Source organism: Ischnura elegans, chromosome 9, assembly GCF_921293095.1.
Source record: "Ischnura elegans chromosome 9, ioIscEleg1.1, whole genome shotgun sequence".
Lineage (NCBI taxonomy): Eukaryota > Metazoa > Arthropoda > Insecta > Odonata > Coenagrionidae > Ischnura > Ischnura elegans.
Window position 1 is genome coordinate 5,192,716 of NC_060254.1, and position 19,707 is coordinate 5,212,422.

General features: G+C 43.0%; 1 protein-coding gene across 1 annotated transcript in view; it reads left to right on the forward strand.

Moving 5' to 3' along the window:
- LOC124165870 overlaps positions 1-19,707 on the forward strand; it is a 67,578-nt gene that overhangs the window by 7,696 nt on the left and 40,175 nt on the right. Inside the window, exons 2-3 of the mRNA XM_046543407.1 lie at positions 10,400-10,578; positions 18,699-18,827. Of these exons, the coding sequence (XP_046399363.1) occupies positions 10,400-10,578; positions 18,699-18,827 (308 nt within the window). The remainder of the gene's footprint in view (positions 1-10,399; positions 10,579-18,698; positions 18,828-19,707) is intronic.

Genomic DNA, 19,707 nt, shown 5'->3' on the forward strand with positions numbered 1-19,707 from the left:
AAAAATCATCTGCTGTTAGTAAAATTACTTCTTATGTGGGATTACTTAATCTTATTTCGTAGAAGGTCTACACGTAAATAATTGATCGTCGCCTAGATGAAATAGCATGCTTCTGCACGTGCATTTCCACGGCCTGAGGTTCACTTCTGAACTTAATTTCCACATTTCTGCCTGTCGGATGCCTCAGACCGAAGAAACAAGACAGTCAAGCTGAGCTGAGGAATCAAAGTTATGTATAAACGAACGAAGGGGCAATTGTGGTTGTAAAGAAGGCTTCGAGAAGACCTAAGAATTCTTTCGTATGTAAGGAGGGGGAGCAGGGGACTAACTGCAGAAAAAAATAAATATTTGGCATAGAATAAAATAAAATAACTTTGTTTTATTCCACACTTTATTTTAAATAGCACGACCCGGGTTTCAGCATCTAGTGGTATCATCAGGACCTGATGATAGCACTAGATGCTGAAACCCGGGTTGTGCTTTTTAAAATAAAGTGTGGAATAAAACAAAGTTATTTTATTTTATTCTATAATGAATCATTTCCACAAAATAACGCCTGATACCGTATATTATATTGAAATATTTGGTACCTACCATTCGGATCAGTCTGAATTAGTGTTATGGAGTATGCTCGAGGGAATGGCCGCGTCAAGCAGTCATTTACTTTTCTATTTGTGCGAATTAAAATATGAATAATCATGTGGTGTCCTTTTTTGGAACGAATTGACCTAACTCTGATCTGGGCCCCCTTCTCGCTATCGATCCGTCACCTTAAGTTATTCATTCATATTCTTATATCGATATAGAGGCAAATACGAAGCGGTTGCTGATGCAAGTCCCCGCATTCATCCCCCCCAGTGCCTTGTCTACACCAGCCCCATGACACTTCCTATCCCACTCCATTGGGAACCCATGGTCTTTTATTGAAGTCGTTTCCTCAACCTGCCGCACGTTTGCCGGGGCGGCGCCACGTATTCTAGAGGGCAAGAATTAGCGGGTAAGTTAATTTCCGTATTGTTGAGCGCATACTACAGGTGAGTGGAAAAAGTCATTTTTGTAATTAATTAAGATTTAGTTTTCATTTATTTTCGAATGTTAGTCTTCTGCATTATTTCCTTATTGTTCTACATTAATATTTCGTGGATATATATCGCGGATTTACTGAAAAAAGGAAAATGCCGTGGACGTGTGTGGTACCGCGTTGCACCACTGGTTATGGCCACAAGACTTCGGGGATTTCGCTTTTTAGAGTCCCCACGGACCCTGAGAAGCGATGAAATAGCTGTACGATTCCTTTTTTTGGTGTGCTAAAGCTCCAAAATTTATACATATTTTAAATTACAGGTTCTGCTGTTCCAGTGGTCAATGTCATTCACAGTGGAGGAATGAAGTAACACTGAGAAAATGCAAGATGTGCGACGGCTTTCATCAACTATTCATCATTCTCTCCTACTAAATTGAATCTCTTAGAATGATTAGTAATTAGAAATAGAAATTAGTAATAGAAATAATTAATAGAAATGTTAAATTGTGAGTACTTAAAATTTATTTTTCATGACATTACCTTGCATTGATTGTATAAATAATCTCAGTTTCAATAGCGTTGTGTAATCATTCTGGAAATGTAGATTTGATTTGGGTGTACATTATATAAGTTGGAAAGATGTGTATCGTTTTCATTCTTAATACCTCTTTCGATGATTTCTTTTAATGCAGCTGTTATCGATGGTGCCTGCAACTCTCATGAAAAGTACATTTACCGCGTATTAGCAGTATTAGCCTGTGGTTTCTGTCGTACTACTCATCTTATTTTTGGGCGAGGGATAATATTTCAGATTTGCCAGCACCTGAAAGTGATCAGACATCCGCTAATCCCTCGGATTATATCCATTGCACTGTTTTCGTGGAAGTTTATTCGGAAATTATTTGCAAAATCTCTTTCGTTCTTATCTTTCATATGGTATTTTACTTCCTTAAATCTTAAATTATTCCTTTGGTGAGTAGGCAAGCATCGTTATAAAATAGCCTTTAACGGTAATAATGGTACTTCCGGAAATTATTCACCCTGTTCAACGATTAAATATGCCTATTCTATACCCCAGGGGCGGATCCAGGATTTCTTTCTGGGAGGGGCACAAGCAAGGCCGTATCCAGGATTTTGTTCAGGTGGGGGGGGGGGGGGGGGGCACAAGGATACCTTGTTACACAAAACGAACGAAATGATAATGGGACCGTATTAAAAATAACATATTTTTAAGGATCTGGGTCACGTGCCTCCGTGCCCCCCCCTGGATCCGCCTATGCTATACCCGCAAAACGTCCTTAGGATAGAATCATTTTTTTGGGTTTGCTGTGCCCTGCTATTCAGGGGCGGATCCAGGATTTTTTTCTGGGAGGGGCACAAGCAAGGCCGTATCCAGGATTTTGTTCTGGGTGGGGCACAAGGATACCTCGTAATACAAAACGAACGCAATGATAATGGGACCGTATTAAAAATCATGCATATTTTTGAGGGTCTGGGGGGGGGGGGGCACGTGCCCCCGTGCCCCCCCCCCCCTGGATCCGCCTATGCTGCCATTATTATTATCACTTGATCGAGACTCAGGAGATTAAAAACATTAACATACGTCACTTCATAAGAAGTATTTCACTTCGGCCTTGGTAAGAAGCCGTTTGCGTTTCTGATATTATATTTGTTAATAGTGTTTGAAAGCAAGGAATAACATCTATATTCTTATAAGGCCGTGGAAACATGCCGATGGGCTCAGAGGCAATGGTGCGTACGTAGCCTCTATGACAACTTATATTAACGTTTACCACAAGAGAGCTATAAATAATTATTTCCTTAAAAATACCTTTCCTCACTACATAAGGTTTTAACTGCTGACAATCTTTCGTTATGGCTGTAACTGATTTTACAAAGGTATGGAAGCAGACGAAGCTGAAATCCAACGCCTTCCATTTGATTAATACTCTCGTATGAGAACGATTTTTAGGTATTTTTCGCTATAAGATGTTAAGTGCATATGAACTTGTTAACTAGTAACCACTGTCGATGTGTTTATATTCATTTTTGTCACAAATTAGTTCATAATTACTGAAGTATCGTATACAGATACGTAGGAAACTTGCCCTTCAGGATAGGTGGCGCCCCTACCGGCCTCAACGGGAAACGGCTTCACCTGACCATGCCTGAACGGAGAGTGTCCAGACCTTCTCATATTCTAAGACCGTGGTCTACACTACACACTTAACTTAAGTGACTTCACTTAAATATAATCTTAAATGTGGTGCGGTAGCTACACTTGAGCTTTAAGTCGACTTCAGCACCGTGATTGTCTATATCGGGAAACAGTTATGTTGACAGATGAAGGTCTAGGAGAGCAATTAGTGATTCTTTGATCCAAAGCGACTGTTATTTGAAATAAACTTCCAAACTCCGTGAATTAACCATTTTGGATTCAGAAGGTTAAAAGGAAAGACCGATTTCAGTTCCTGAGGGAACGCTATATGGCGAGAGGTGATGGGGCCACAGGTTAGAATTACTAAGCGTGACTTCTTGGAATGACATATTCATAACGTAAACAAAAACACTTATTGCTAGTCAAATTCCACTGCTTTATTAAAACCATTGATGTTAAATTTCAACCATTAATTCCTCCCACGTCCAATGAAATCGCCACATCTTATCGCCCTCGGCATCCCTAGGACTAACATTAAAGCCCTATGCAATAGTTTCAATAACAGTGTGTGGGAATGTTAGAGCGTAGGTTTCCGCGGCGATGGTCTGATCTCTGCATTTTTCCAGGGTTTTCTTCCGCGTCAGGTTGTTGGTTGATTGACAACAGTTTCGCTGGCTGTCCTGCCAGCGTCTTCAGGTCGAAGGTGTCGGCTGTTGGTTTCTGCCTCGCTTATATACTGTAGGCTGGATGGGAGCTGCACTGTGATTGGCTGTCTGACTGGGTGCTTCTCTCTGATTGGCTCTCTCTTTGATGACTCTTTTCCAGGTGGATACTTCCTTCACAGCGCCTGGAAAAGAGTCATCAAAGAGAGAGCCAATCAGAGAGAAGCACCCAGTCAGACAGCCAATCACAGTGCAGCTCCCATCCAGCCTACAGTATATAAGCGAGGCAGAAACCAACAGCCGACACCTTCGACCTGAAGACGCTGGCATGACAGCCAGCGAAACTGTTGTCAATCAACCAACAACCTGACGCGGAAGAAAACCCTGGAAAAATGCAGAGATCAGTGTGTGGGAAGTTACTGAGTGCATTCGTTTACGTTATTTTCGATTATGACACCATGGAAAATGAACTGTTTTACCGGATCCTCTGCCGTCGTCTCATTGTCAGTCTTAAAATTCCTTAAAACGTTTCTAAGTTTTATAAATCGAGTTTCACCGTGAGCAACAGTCATAAAGCAATTAGTTTTCACGGAAATAAAACCAACAATAAGATGAGAAACACTACAAAATAAATTCGTCGAATTAATATCTCCAACACTAGAAATTAACTAACGAAATAGAACGCTCAATAACCACATCATACAATACAGCACAACTTAGAACATAATCAACGGGATGATGTGAGATGGGTATTATGTGCCATTTACAACACATGAAGAGCTTCAACCGTGCGGAAACAGTTGCCTACGCAATTTAAGTTGGGTTCTAAGATGACTTAAGTGGAGGTGTACTTAAATGAAGCTGGTGACACCTGCACTACCAACTTAAATACAGAGCCAACTTAAGTAGTCACTCAAGTTACTAGTGTAGACCCGGCACAGGCGAACGGGAGGAGACTGAGAAATAAAGGTTCATGTTGGCCTCAGGAGCAAACATAACATACGAACATCGTATTGCCATGGCCCCAAGATTCAAATGTTCTCGGTAATCTAAAATGGCTACGAATGGCGTCAAAATAAACGAATAGTGTTCCGCGTAAGTCTTAATATTCTGCTGCAGGACAGCTTCTGCTTCTAATGAGTACCCAATAGGGTAGTTTCCTCCATCAAAGAAAACGAAATGCATTGATTGCGATCCCTCACCCGCCATCAGTGTATTCATAAAAAAGAAAATATTTGGTTTTAGAAATCCCAGTTTAGACGAATGGCAATGGTCAATTTTAACCACATCTGAAAAAGGCCAGATTGGCGCCCATGCGATGCCACTCCACGTGACGTCACAGGGACCTAGTTTCTATACGAGTAGATAGGAGTTTTACATCGTCTGAGATTACCAATGCATGCATGAGGCACAGAGCTCAGGGAAACATCTCTTAATAATCACCTATTAAAACTGGCTAAGGTCGGAAAAGTTTTCTTCGCTTGATAAGGTATCCTTATTTACGTCCGGCCGTCGAGAGTTGTCCGATGACAGTTCAAAAGGAGGGGCGGAGAACCCTGCGCCTGCACGGTTTGCAGCCAATTGCTGTCCCCCAAACGCACCTCATACCCTCGCCCAGTCATACAACGTTGTCTCATGGATATGAAGCACTGAAACAAGCCTGAGCCACCAAAACAAGCCCTTTCTGCGAATCGCCAAAACAAAGGAATCTTCCTTTGGGTCCTTCACGCTCGTCGTCCCTTCTGGTTCCTTTCCCCTTTGTTTACGTGTGGTGTGGGCGTTTCCATTTCTTACCTGGCAACCTTGCCCCCTACTCCTTCTAGCTGTCATCGGACAACTCTCGGCGGCTGGACTGTAAGCCAAGCGCTACCGGCTAGCAGGGTAATCTGCTACCTGCTAGCAGCCAGCATCACAGCGGCGCATAATATCCTCGCCCCAAGGTCACCTCACACGGCGACAGCGGGAAATAGAATGACGTCACAGGGGTTTTTCCCAGCATTCATACTTAGCCGTCGCGTTTTCGCGCGCTTGAAATTTTTCACTTTTCATTCAATCGCGAAAAATAAATATCGTCATTTAAAATTCTTAAAACGTGAAATGCGTACTACAGGGGTAATAATCATTCGTTTTAGGCAATAAAAAATAATAGGAAACCACCCTATTCACCCGTGCCGTAAAATACGAAAAAGGGAACGTTGCATGATTCGTGGAAAACTGTCACGAGCGAAAGGAGAGTGAAACACAGATTTTCCGCGAAGAACTTGAGGCGGGGAAGAGCTAGAGACTCGCGGACAATGCGATAGACTTGGAACGCTTGAGCTATTAAGAATAGATATATTTCAGAACGACACGGAGAACACTCATCTCAGGACCTCACTACATTTTTAGAGCCGACGTAAACGATAAATTAAGAAAGATATTTTTCCGAAAGGATAGCAATAGGATTTGGTTTATCTTCTGAACAATAAAGGAAATTAATGATAGTGGGAACTCGGCGGTTCAACGCGAAATGTTTTTGCTAACACCCCCCACCGCACGCCTATCAAGGCAGTTTATTCCATGTAAATGTAGCTTTTTAGAAGTAACGATGTCAATGAGGTTGCAAACAAGTCGTAGGTATTACCCGCAGGTAGTCGTAGGCATTATCCTGCGTTCTAAATGTTCACAGCAATGTAAATTGGCTACGAGTAATGTGAGGACGTGTAATTGAATCAGGAGGGCCCCGTACTCACCCTCTGCTGCATTCTGCTTCAAAATAATCTCACTTTCACGGTGGCATTGCAGATTATTCTCCACTTGCAGTTATTGAGCGCGGATCAGCCGTCCTGGTGGTTTGCCGCAGCCACCCATCTGAAAGAGGTCCAGAATGCGGAGATTATCAGGAGAATTATCAAGGAGCTATTGGCATTCGTCAGCAATCGGCTTATAAGAACAAGTTTCGAGAATTTACGATTATCAACAGTGTGCTAACTAAATGTATTCGCTCGCTCAAAAAAATGAACTTTTGACATCTCTCTGCGATTGAGAACGAAGCCAAACAAAAAGTTCGCAAACTCGCCAACTTTCACTGGGCTGGCCCTGGAATCGAATGCATAGACTCCAGTCAATCGAGTGTGGCTGTGTCGACCGCTCACTCATCTCGAGTCCACGCTCAACCGCTGAGTCTGAACGGATTAGGTACTCTGCAGCAACTTAGCAGAAGATGCTTTGAGGGTTCGCTCTCAAAATACCTTTCCTCGAATCTGAAACTTGGTTGCAGGAGCGTTTTGAGTAGCTGCGAGAAGTTAGACACGATTTCTCGGGCAGCTGAGTCGTCGAGTACGACTGTACTCGACGATTTGTCGTCGAGTGCAGCCGTACTCGGCCGCAGGTTTCCGATTACTCCGCCAGTGTGTGCCCATTTCTCCGTAGAAAACGAGGAACGGGAAATGACTCAGTTTCACCCGATCAATTGCGGGCGAGTTTAGCTATGGCAGTCATGTTTTGAAGTGTTCTTTTGAAGGACCTCACCTCGGATCCCAAACAAATATACTTTCCATCCTCATCCCAAAATGTCCTCACTCCATGCTCTGTATGGCAATGCCATGACTTACGCACAGGGAGGAGAAAGATCTTGTCACTAAATTTTGACCCTGGATAGCTAATGCCAGTATCAGCCAAAATTATAAAATGATGTTCAGGTCGAAAACGCACCATTTTTGAAACTACAGAACCTTTCATCCAAGCGCTCGTATTAGTCGTGAGTTTGCACTGTTGCTCTGGTCAACTCACGACTCCTTCCTCACTACTTCGAATATTTTGCCTGAATTTGCCTTTGTCTATGGTGCTTTGATCTTTTAAAAAATGTGCGTTTTCGACCTAAGCATCATTAGTTCTTTTCTGGCATCAGCTATCCGGGATTAAAATCTTGTGCCACAGTTTTCCTCCACCCTATATACAGGGGAAACCTAAGTGTGGAAGCCAACATAGGGAAACAGAAAAAAATGTGGCAGAGCCAATCTGCTGGAAATTTGGAAAAAGAAAATATCCGCCTGCATTGAAAAAACCTTCCATCTTCTGACGGATTATCACGAACGAACTGGAGACTCGGTGATAACGCCTCGACGAACTGTTATTCGATATTTGGAAAAATCACTGGAAAATCTTTGAGGGTGGCGTCATTCGGGATCCCGATGAGAATGAAATTAACTTCTGCTTCAAAATCAAAGCGGCTCAAGTTTTAAAAGCCCATATCACAGTAATATATTATAAAAATCGAAAAGCATGCAATAAAGAAGGATTTTAATACTCTAAAAATATCTGTACAAGCAGAAATTTCGTATTCGCCATTTCAGTTGATTTTCATATGTTACTCTTATCATAATAAAAAAGGTTTTGAGATAAAAGTTGGTTTTGGACTCCACGGCACATCTTTGCCGGCATACAGCTTCGTTCTCATTGCGTATTAATCAAGTCCATGCTCAGCATGTGGGTGTGATAGTATTGATGATTAAATTCTTGAGTTTTAAATGAAAATTTCCAATGTATTATAAGTTATCAAACAGTAAAACCATAATGAGAAGACGGGACGACCTGATAGGCCACAACTTGAGGTATAACGGCCTGATGAAAACAATCATCTAGGAACTAGTGGATGGCAATTTCAGAAAAGGAAAACCTCGAATACAATATCTGGAGCAGGTAAAGAAGGATGTGGAAGAGAAGAAATACGAAGCTGTGAAAAAATTACCTAAATGATAGGAGAATTGAGTGGAGAGCTGCGGCAAGCTAATCATTGGATTGTTGACCGCTGATTAAGAGTACACATTTGCCAAAACAAAGGCATTTCCGAAACTAATCGATCCCCCTTCACACTACTTCGGTAACAACCACCTTAGTGGGCTAACGTCACTCCTCGGCATTGACGCATAGCCCTCGCTTGGTCCGTTAATTTCTACACTTTTTCCTTTCGAAATGAGGAACGATTGGCTGAATGAGAAAGCCGTTTTTTTAAATTCGTTGATATACTTATCTTCCCCTTCCATCGGCTCCCGGATTGTTTCGGGAGGGTGGTTTCCTATTATTTTATATTGCCTAAATCGATAGATTATTACTCCTGGAGTACGTATTTAACGCATTTAGATTTTTAAATGACGATATCTATTTTTGGCGATTAAATGAAAAGTGAACATTTTCAAGCGCGCGTAAACGCGACGGCTAAGTATGAAAGCTGGGAAAAGCCCGTGTGTCGTCATTCTGGTTCCCGCTACCGCCGTGTGAGGTGACGTTGGGGCGAGGATGTGTGCGCCGCTGAGGTGCAGGCTGCTAGCAGGTAGCAGAGTACCCTGCTAGTTGGTAGCGCTTTGCTTAAATAAGGATTATTAATACGCTATTAAGCGAAGGAAACTTTCCGACCATTGGCAATTTTAGTATGTGATTATTAACAGATGCTTCCCTGAGCTCTGTGCCTCATTTATGCATTGGTAATCTCAGACGATGTTAAACTCTTGTCTACTCGTGTAGCATCTAGGTCCCTGTGACGTCACGTGGAGTGACATCGCATGGGCGCCAATCTGTTTTTTTTCAAATGAGGTTAAAATTGACCATTGCCATTCGTCTAATCCGGTATTTCTAAAACCAAATAATTTGTATATTATGAATACACTAATGGTGGGTGTCGAATCGAAATCAATGCCTTTCGTTTTCCTTGACGAAGGAAACTAACCTATTGTTATTTTGGTCCTGAACGGCGCTGTAAGCCACAAACGTATTTCTTGACTGTGTCCCCGCTACGGTCCAAGTGAAAAATTCCGCACGGATAATACCTACGCCGCGTAGTGGTCCGTAAAGCCAAAGGTCCAGGGTTCGAGGAATATTTTGCAATTGCAATCACTGTGGGTTTCACCGTTATTCTCGAGGCCGAGTCGAAATATAGTTTACATCGCCAAGAGTGGATTTAGGGAAGGTTCACGATTGGCAATTGGAGTCTTTCGGTGGCCCTAAATAGTGTAAATAATACACACTACAATACTACACAAAAGTTGCTACGTATTTTGGCGACCATGTAAAGTAGCCATGTCATTGTAGGTAAAATACTAGTGTAAAGTAAACCTTAAAATATTTTAGACTTTGTTAGTAGGTGTTTGCAGAGAAAAGATTTGGAAGAAATGTGATTATCATCAACATCACTAAAAATAATACTATGCATTAGTTAATTCCACAATTGTTTATTTTCCGACATAGCATACGGCAAATTCAGCTTGTGATTGTCAAGGACCCTCATCGACACCAAGTTCAGAAAATAAACAAGTGTGGGATTGACTATTTGTGTATTTTTTTCGTGAGTGATGGCGGCCATCAAAATTCCTCAAATTGACGCCCTGTGATAAGCGTGCCTTGGCTTTGTCTCGCTCTGAACTCCGATCGCTTGGCGATTGTACTTTGGGGTCAATACTTGCATTTGCAAGTGACGACATGGATACTCTCACACACACACACGTATATCGCGAGAGCAGCAGCGGACAACACATCTTACTCCGAGTGTGTAGTCTGATTTCCCCGCTCTTCCATTTGAAGGGGTGGGGGTGGGAGGGGTAGACGGCTTGGCGCCGGAGGGGAGGTGGGAGGGGGAGGAATGCGATTGGCGAAGGCAGCGGAGGCGGCAGTGGTGGGGAATAAGGGGGAGCGGAGAGCACATTCGGGCATTTGGAGGCAGGGCCGGCAAGGGACGAGCCACGCGCAGCATGAGGTACCAGGTAAGAAACCACTCTCTCTCTCCTTATTCTTCGCACGAGTGTCTATTTCTCGAGTGTTCCTCCGCGCGTTCGTTTGCGTGCGTGGTCGGAGGCGATGTCTGCGATCGTCTTCAGGGGTGGAGGATGGAGCCTAGCTGGAGTGTCTGTCCACGCAGTTCAATTGGGTCCTCATTGGCGGAGTCTTCATTTGTGTCGATGTCGAATGTTGGGGTTAATTGTGCACTTACACATATTTCTTGACTGTGTCCCAGATGACGGTCTTTTCGTCTGCAATGATTTCGATCTTTTATTTACCCTCTTCCGTTTCTTCTCGCAGGGGAGGGCAAAAATGTAAAACCACTCTTGGCCCAGCCCTAAAACCTACTTCCCTCCCCGCTGATGATTGCCTGAGTCAATCGAAAAACTTGTTTCTGAAATATTTTCCTCCAATTTTTAATTTGTAATTGGATTTCCTGCCCTCGGACAAACTCACTTCAGCCAATTTGTAGTTAAACGTACGCACGTGAAACCAGCCAATATATAAAATAATGGTGGTAAAATAACGTCGGCAAAAGGACTGGGTGTTTTTTTTATTTTAAATATGCTGACCTAACTCCAAAAACACAAATAAGTGAATCTTGCATACACAGCCTATACTGTGGAATTATTTCGTTGGGCAATTGTTTGTCTGAAGCTGAATTGTCCGAAGATAGGAAATATATTCTCAAATAAAATTGGATGGACATATCACGGAAACAAGATTTTCGATTGACTCACACAATCATCAACAGTGAGAAGAGGTGGTTTCACCTCTCTTTGTTAGCTTAACCCTCGGGGAGTCCCTCTTGATGATTGCTCGAGACAATCGAAAAACCGGCGGCGCAGATATTCTTCTACACATACTTCCACTTAATTTAGCATTTGAATTTCTCTCTCCCCGTGAATCATTTACTTAGTTACTAAAACACGGAAATGCATTGAATACATTTTCGAACTGGATCGTGTTAAATATTATTTCACGCGAAACATGATAGAGCGATTGAGAGCATTATCACGCCGATCAGGTGGCTCATAGACGTTTTAAAAAATTCCACTGCAGTAATTTTGAATCGACTACGGATTTCGTCCACCAGTAGACATTATTGTGGTTTCACGCACTGAAATATTATTGCATAGTTAGACTCTTTTCAAAAACTTACCGTTGACATAATTTAGATTTACATGTATGTTTGTGACAGAGTCTTATTATAATTATATTTTTGATAACCATGTGGTACCAATTGCATGCTGGTGACAAATCACCCCCTGCCTCACACCCTGGAGGTTTTATTAGGGGTATTTTGTGCATTTCAATAAGTGCACCTCATGGGGTCCGCAAAATTCTTTCGTCATTAAAACGATATTTGGGTCGAACTACGTTTAAATTTTGCGAAAAGTTCTCCTCAGGAAAAAAATTACACACGGTTTATCCCCGAAAATTTCAGTTTTAATATCGCTCTCTACGAAAACAATTTTTCTATTCTAGACGAGCCTGTTTTCTGATCAATGACGACAGACGGGATAGATAGCCTGTTCTTAGACCAATAGGTAAGATAGACAGAAGTTTTCCTTTTCGCATGTCATCAAAAAATACTCATTGTCTGTTTTTTTTAAATAGGCTCTCGTGGTTAAATTGAGATGGATTGACCTCAGAGAAAGGCAGATTTTAATCTGATGGAAAACGGTGGCTGAAATTTCGCAGGCGATTAATTATTTAATGTAGACTTCAGGGGAATCTTGTAAGCCTTTCACGCATAGCACGACTTAGTTAAAACCTAAGCTTCAATTTCGTGGAATTCGGTTATTGTAACATCGTAATAGTGTCTAATATTTCAGAAATTTATTCATTTAGTTCCAACCCAATCAGTCATCCAACGCATCCGGGTCATTATAGTGGATCTTACCTAGTATGAATATGTCTTGGACTATGACATGCTTAGCACAAATGTATATGTCGGATCATTCGGGCACTAAATAAAAAATAATTGCTCGAAAATTACGACACGTATTCGTATAATAAGCGGCCAAAATATGTTGACCTGAGAAAAAATACGGACTAGCGGGGGATTTATAAATACTTGAAGCTAGGATCCACGGGTCTGAAACCGGGTGATTTATCTACCGGGATGTTTCGAGGGTCTACTGAAATTTTGCGTTCAGCGCCGAAAATGTAGCGGTGTTTGCTGGCGAAACGTATAGCAGAGAAGATATCTAACACGTGTGCATACCCGAGATGGGAGTCGAATTGCATGCTGCATGCTGGTGATTGATCACCCCCTGCCAAACACCCTAGAGGTGGCTCGCAGGGTATTATGTAGATGTTGATGATAGTATTAACAATAAATGAATCTTGAGATGAGGTATGTTTTCGTCTCCTTTGGTTTCATCTCATTACTCATGTCATATACACTTGTGCTTTCAATTAGATATTTTCAGGGAAATTAGAGAGAACCTTTGTGAACGTATGCCTATATCTCAATGTCTTCTTCGGGCATTCTAATTGTTTACTCGATCTTAACTATCCTAATATTCGGAAGGACACAAGGGCAATACTTTCCTGAAAAGGCCCTTCGGTTGCATAGCGCTCACTTCTGGCCGTCTCCTCTTTGCAAGCGGTGTTCGCCGTCGAGAGGCGCCGGCCACTCCCTGGCGCCATTCCCGCCCGATAACCACCCGAGTCGCCGCTCTCCGTAACATTGTAATCTTAAACTGCTGGCATGATTGTGCTCGTGACGTAACAATTTGCATTCTTTACACATTGCATTACGACTTCTATATTCGGGCGCCTTCACTTAAGTATGAGACCACGTTTCTAGGTAAATACCTTTTTTTATTAGGAATTCCACATTTTAAACGACCTTCATAATGTATATACATTTGATTATTTCATAGATGAGCCTGCAGTGGAATAATTTTATTTTATGGGGATATTTCTGTGGACCTTTCCCTTGGGCTACAACCTTGTCACATTGGAAAGGCTTGCGCGTTCCTATGACCCCTAGAGCTGCACTGGCGGGATTAATTCTAAATTATTCCCGGTAGGGCCACCCATGCCAGATAGGTCGAAGGGTAGGAGCCAGACGAAAGGTAGTCCACGTGATGGTGTCACGTAAAAAACACTGTTGGAATGGAAGTGGGAAACCCTACCAACTATCTCTTCCCTGAACACATGGAGTACAACCAAATGAGCCTCGGAATCTCATCGCCCGGGACCCGTCCGCAAAGGGCGGGTGTCGGGCACGGCAGCGAGGTCGGCAAGGTCCTCGGGGTCGCCAACATGCGAAATCCTTGCAGAGAATTATCATCATCACCATCAGCGGCAGCAGCAATGAAGAAAGAAGAACGGAAGACCAAGAAGATGGAGAAGAAGAAGTCGGCTATAAATGTGGGGACGTGGAATGTGAGGACTATGATGAGGGCGGGAAAGTTAGAAAATATCAAAAGGGAAATGGATAAAGGGAGAATAGATATCTTAGGATTATGCGAGGTGAGGTGGAGGGATAGGGGGGACTATTGGAGTGATGGATATAGGGTTATATATAGTGGAGGGGAAGAAAGCCAGCGAGGGGTAGCATTAGTATTAAACGGGAAGATGGGTAAGCGTGTGGTAGGTATAGACCAGGTAAACGATAGGATTCTGGTGGTAGAAATTGAGGCGCGGCCCGCCAACCTTGTGGTGGTCCAAGTTTACATGCCCACTAGCAATCATAGGGAGGAAGAAGTAGATGAGGTGTATGAACAGCTCGAGAAAATGATTAGAGACACACCGGGTAAGAAAAATCTAGTAGTGATGGGGGACTGGAACGCTTCAGTCGGGGAAGAGAGGGATGGACATGAAATAGGAGATTTTGGTCTAGGAATACGGAACGATAGGGGAGAGAAAGCAGCAGAATTTTGTAGGAGAAACAAATTTTTCATCACAAACACGTGGTTCAATCATCATAAAGGGCGAAGGTACACGTGGAAAAGTCCAGGGGATGCGGGGAGATATCAAATAGACTACATTATGGTAAGACAGAGGTTTAGGAATTGTGTGAAAAACTCGCGCAGCTTCCCTGCAGCGGATGCGGATTCGGACCACAATTTAGTGCTCATGAAATGCAACGTAAGATTCAAAAGACTTATAAGAGTTAGGAAGACGACGAAAAGGAACGCAGAAGCCCTGAAAGGGAGTATGAGGAGAGAATATCAGGAACTAGTGGATATTAGTATGCGGGACATTGACAGCACCAAGATTGTTGAGGAAAGATGGGATAATATTAAAACGGGAATAGTCAAAGCGGCGGAGAAGTCAATTGGCTACGTGGACAGTAGAAGGATAAAGAAGCCGTGGATAACGGAGGCAATGGTAAAAGAAATGGAGGAGAGAAGGAAGTGGAAGAACGTGGACACAGAACAGGGCAAAAGAATGTATAGGGAATTGAATAATCGATTACGACGTGAAACTAAGAGGGCAAGGGAGGCTTGGTGGAAAACACAATGTGAGGAAATGGAAAAGTTCCAGAAGGGGGGAGAAGTAGGCGCGTTGTACGCCAAAGTTAAGTCGCTATCGGGCGGCAAAAGAGGACAAGCCGTGTCTAAAATTAAGGCTAAGGATGGGAGGATGCTAACCGAGCGAGCAGAGGTACAGGGTAGGTGGAAGGAATACGTGGAGGACCTGTATGACGGAACGAACAGACCAGAGAGATTGACTCTAGAGGAGGAAAGTGCAGTGGAGGAGGATAATCTTGGACCGCAGATATTAGATTCGGAAATAGAGAGAGCACTTCGTGATATGAAGGCTAGGAAAGCAGTAGGCGTGGACAACATCCCGTGTGAGCTCCTGAAGAATCTAGGGAAGGAAGGTAAGAAAAGGTTTTTCGAACTAAAGCGCAGGATCTATGAGGAGGGATGTTGGCCGGAGGATTTCGTGAAGACGGTTTTAATTCCGCTTCCGAAAAAGAAGAAAGCTGTGGAATGCGGAGTTTATAGGACTATCAGCCTAATATCGCATGCGGCGAAATTGGTGCTGAGGATATTGAACAGACGAATGGAGGCGAGGGCAAACGAATATTTGGGCGAAGATCAGTTTGGTTTCAGAAAAGGGAAGTCAACTCGTGATGCAATAGCAATAATGAGGTCCCTCGTGGAGAGGAGGCTAGAATATGACCAGGACGTATATGCGTGTTTCGTGGATTTTGAAAAAGCGTTTGATAGGGTGAACTGGGTGAAGTTAATGGATATTCTCAAGAGAATGGGTGTAGATTGGAGGGATAGACGACTGATTCGTAATCTGTATATGGCCCAGACTGCGCAAGTGTGGATAGCGGACGGAGAATCTGGGTGGGCAAGCATTGGCCGAGGTGTGAGGCAAGGCTGTCCTCTATCGCCGCTGCTCTTTAACATGTACGCTGAAGAGATGATAAGGGAAGCGTGGGATGAGTTAGAAGCTGGGATAAAAGTGGGAGGAATGATGTTCAAATCAGTGAGATTCGCGGATGACCAGGCGTTGATCAGCCAGTCAGCGAGGGGGCTTCAGGCTCTAGTGGATGTGTTATACGAACGTTGCGAGGAGTATGGGATGAGGATTAATCACAAGGAAACTAAGGTTATGCGGTTTTGTAAAGCATCACGAGCGAGGAATGTGAGACTCAAGATAAAGGTGGGTGGTGAAAAACTTGAGCAGGTTGAGCAATTCAACTATTTAGGCAGTACGTTAGAGGAAAACGGATACAGTAGTGAGGACATCAGGAAGAGAATAGCATTAGCGAAGGAGGCGTTTATGAACAGGGAGGAGCTTCTGAGAGGATCGTTGTGTAAGAGTTTAAAGAAAAGGCTGGTGAAGAGTTTGATTTGGATTGTAGCTCTCTACGGTGCGGAAACGTGGACACTGAGGAAAGAAGACGAGAGAAGATTGGAGGCATTCGAGATGTGGGTATGGAGAAGAATGGAGAGGGTGAAATGGACGGAGAGGTGAAGGAACGACGAAGTGCTGTATATGGTTGGCGAGGAGAGGCAGCTTTTAGATGAGATACGCAGGAGACAGAAGGTATGGATGGAGTTAGTGCTTAGTGGTGAGGGGATGCTGAAAATGGTGTTGGAGGGTAGAATGTTAGGGAAACGAGGGAGGGGAAGGAAAATAATAGGATTTTTTGATAGATTGAAAGAGAGTAGGCCTTACAGTGAATTAAAGAAGGCAGTGCTGGAAGGAAAGGGAGGCTCCCAGATAGCTTCTCGAATACTCCATGGAAACCTACCTTAATCGGTAGAATACTACAATAATAATTCCTGTGGACCGTGGTGACAGGTCACATAATCACACACGGACTTTTGTATCGTCCACAGATATCCGTTAACCAAACTGTTAAGATTTCGACAAACTGTATCATGGAGCGGTATTTTGAGGAAGCGACTGAGAGCTAAGTTCGCCATGAAGGAAGGGTGGAGAGAAACCCGGCGTCGGCATTAACCTGCTCTGAACGTAGAGCGCCAAAGGGACCACGGCCTGACGTCCCATCCGACGGACGGTGTGCTGCTCTTGAATTGCTCTCCACGAAGCACTAAAGAAGGTATCAGGCAGTCCCTGGAAAAAATTCCTGCCACCGTCGGGATTTGAAACTTAACCGTTTGGGAGGGAAGCAAAAACAGCACAAACACAACTTGGACTTCATCCCCCAACTCCGTTAAAGTCAAACTGTGATAATAACTGATAATGACTGTGGAAACCTTGGTGAGTTGATAATTTTCTCTGAACCATGCAAACTGTGATTATTTTATCATAATTATAGTCGTCATTAAAATATATCTGCAGTAAAATGAGAAAAAAGTGAAAAACGTGACTAAAAATTCTATCAAGTAAACGCAACAGATCTATAGTTAGACGTTAACTGACTCGAGGACTAAAAATGAATCCAATGATTTGGTATAGATATCTCAAAATTTGGTACCACATCATTCTCAAAACATATGACCTATGCGTGTAAAGACCTATAAATGATGTATGGCCGTGTAGATTTGTACGACCTATAAATGGCTTGAAATCTAATGATGGCAACTGAAGTTCCAATTTTTCTCTCTACTGTGAATGTGTCGCAAGTATCGAGAATGGTTTATGAATTAATACTTTCACGCTACTCTAATGCTGACTCCATATTTCCTGGTTATCTCCCGCGTTGTTTTTCCAGTCGACAACATTTTCGCTCTCGCTGATCCGCGCCGAAGACAAATGTGCCACCACCTCGCTTTCATGTTTGATCAATATGATGAAAGATAGTACAGTGAATAAATTAGTGAAAATATGATATTCTCCTTTTAAAAAACAGTTTTTTGAAAGTTAAAACAGCAAATCTGCACTCCCGAAGAATAATATTCAAATAAAAGTTGCCAACAATCCTAAGATTGCTTCGATGCAGCTATCCTATCCAATTTCCTCTTTGCTAGCCTTTTCATAGCGACATATTTATTCTCTTTGACATCCTTTATGACTCTTTGTCCTATTTCAATTCATTCGGGGCCATCCCTTGCCATTCTTTCCTTCCACCCGTTCTTCTACGATTGCCTTCATCATGTCTCATAATGTGACCAACTGAGTTGACCCGTCTGCGTCTTAGTGTTTTTAGAAGACAATTCTCTTTTCCCCCATCATCTTTGCACTTCCTTATTACTTACTCTGTTTATCGATTTTATCTCCAACATTTTTATGCAAAACACATTTCCAATGCTTCCACTCTTGACTTCGCCGCAGCTGTCCAATCCTCGCTTCCGTATGGAACCATAAACCATACGCCGCAGCTGATGAATCGCGTCCTTACTCGAAGATGTAGCGAAATAAAAATTATCTTTCATTCGTTATATAAATCACAAGTATCGTTTTGAATGTAAGTGCATGTGAATGCTCTCAACGCTGAACCCATAGCCTAAGTTGCTCGTCACCTAGACTACCAAATATTTGCGCTATGCAATAATGATCCATTTTGGGAACAAAACTAGCCGAGAGTGTTTACATCATATTGATTTCATCACAGAATCACTCGTGTGCATAACTGAATGAAACATCCCCTCCTCCCATAACAACAGCAACATCAACAGCTTTCAATTGTTTGTTCTTGTCTTGCGGTGAACAGATGAGCGTGGCGTGGCTTGGGCTGCTGCTCCCGGCGTCCGGCATCGTGTTCGACTTCCCATCGGTGACGTCCGCGTACCCGCAGAAGAGAGCCATTTCCGACCAGACGGTGCGCGGATACCTCACAGAGGTGAGTTCACTTACATTCCTCATAATGGACCATCCCTTCTCTCTGCCTCTTAATCGCTAACTGCATCATCATCATCATTAACATCAGTCATCAATCCGAACATTGGTTTGACGGAGATCTCCATTCCGATCTCCCATCTATAAAACCCTTCATATCTACGCATTTCTCCTCTCTTTTCATCCTTAAAAACCTTTCCTCTGTCAACTCTCCTGCTGAACCTTCCTTTGCCTTTCTTCTCATCCACACGACCCCCCCCCCCCCGCCAAACACTATATTTAACCATGCACCACCATACACCAGACCACCTTACACCTGCCAAACACCATAGAGGTGGCTAGCAGGGTATTTTAGCGTAGATGCAGATTATGTAGACCCCCGACGAATGCCTTCATCAGGCCATCGTGCCTCAAGACATGGACGAAGATTAAGCTGTCCTGCCGCCTTCATAGTAAGGTTTTTGGAAGACTCCTCTTTTCTCCCCCTCTTCTTAACACTTCCCCGTCACTTACAAGGTCGATCCATTTTATCTTCATCATTCTTCGGTAGCACCATATTTCGAATCCTTCCACTCTTCACTTCTAAGCTGTTGCCAACTTCCAAGTTTCCTTTTAATAGAGCAACATCCTCCATATGCAGCATCTGATGAATTGTTTCTATTCTCAGCAGTTTGAAGATTCTCCATTACATAGAATATCCTTTTCACCTCAGATATTCTGCTGACTATTCCTTTCTCGCATCAGCCATCGCTGGATACTCTGTTTCTTAGGCAGTAAAGCTGTTTCACCATTTCTTTCACGCTTACGTTTGTCTAAGTTAATGTTTGTCCATGTGTCCTTCATGCGCGGATATCTGCCCATTGTCCTTTCCGTAAATATCAAAG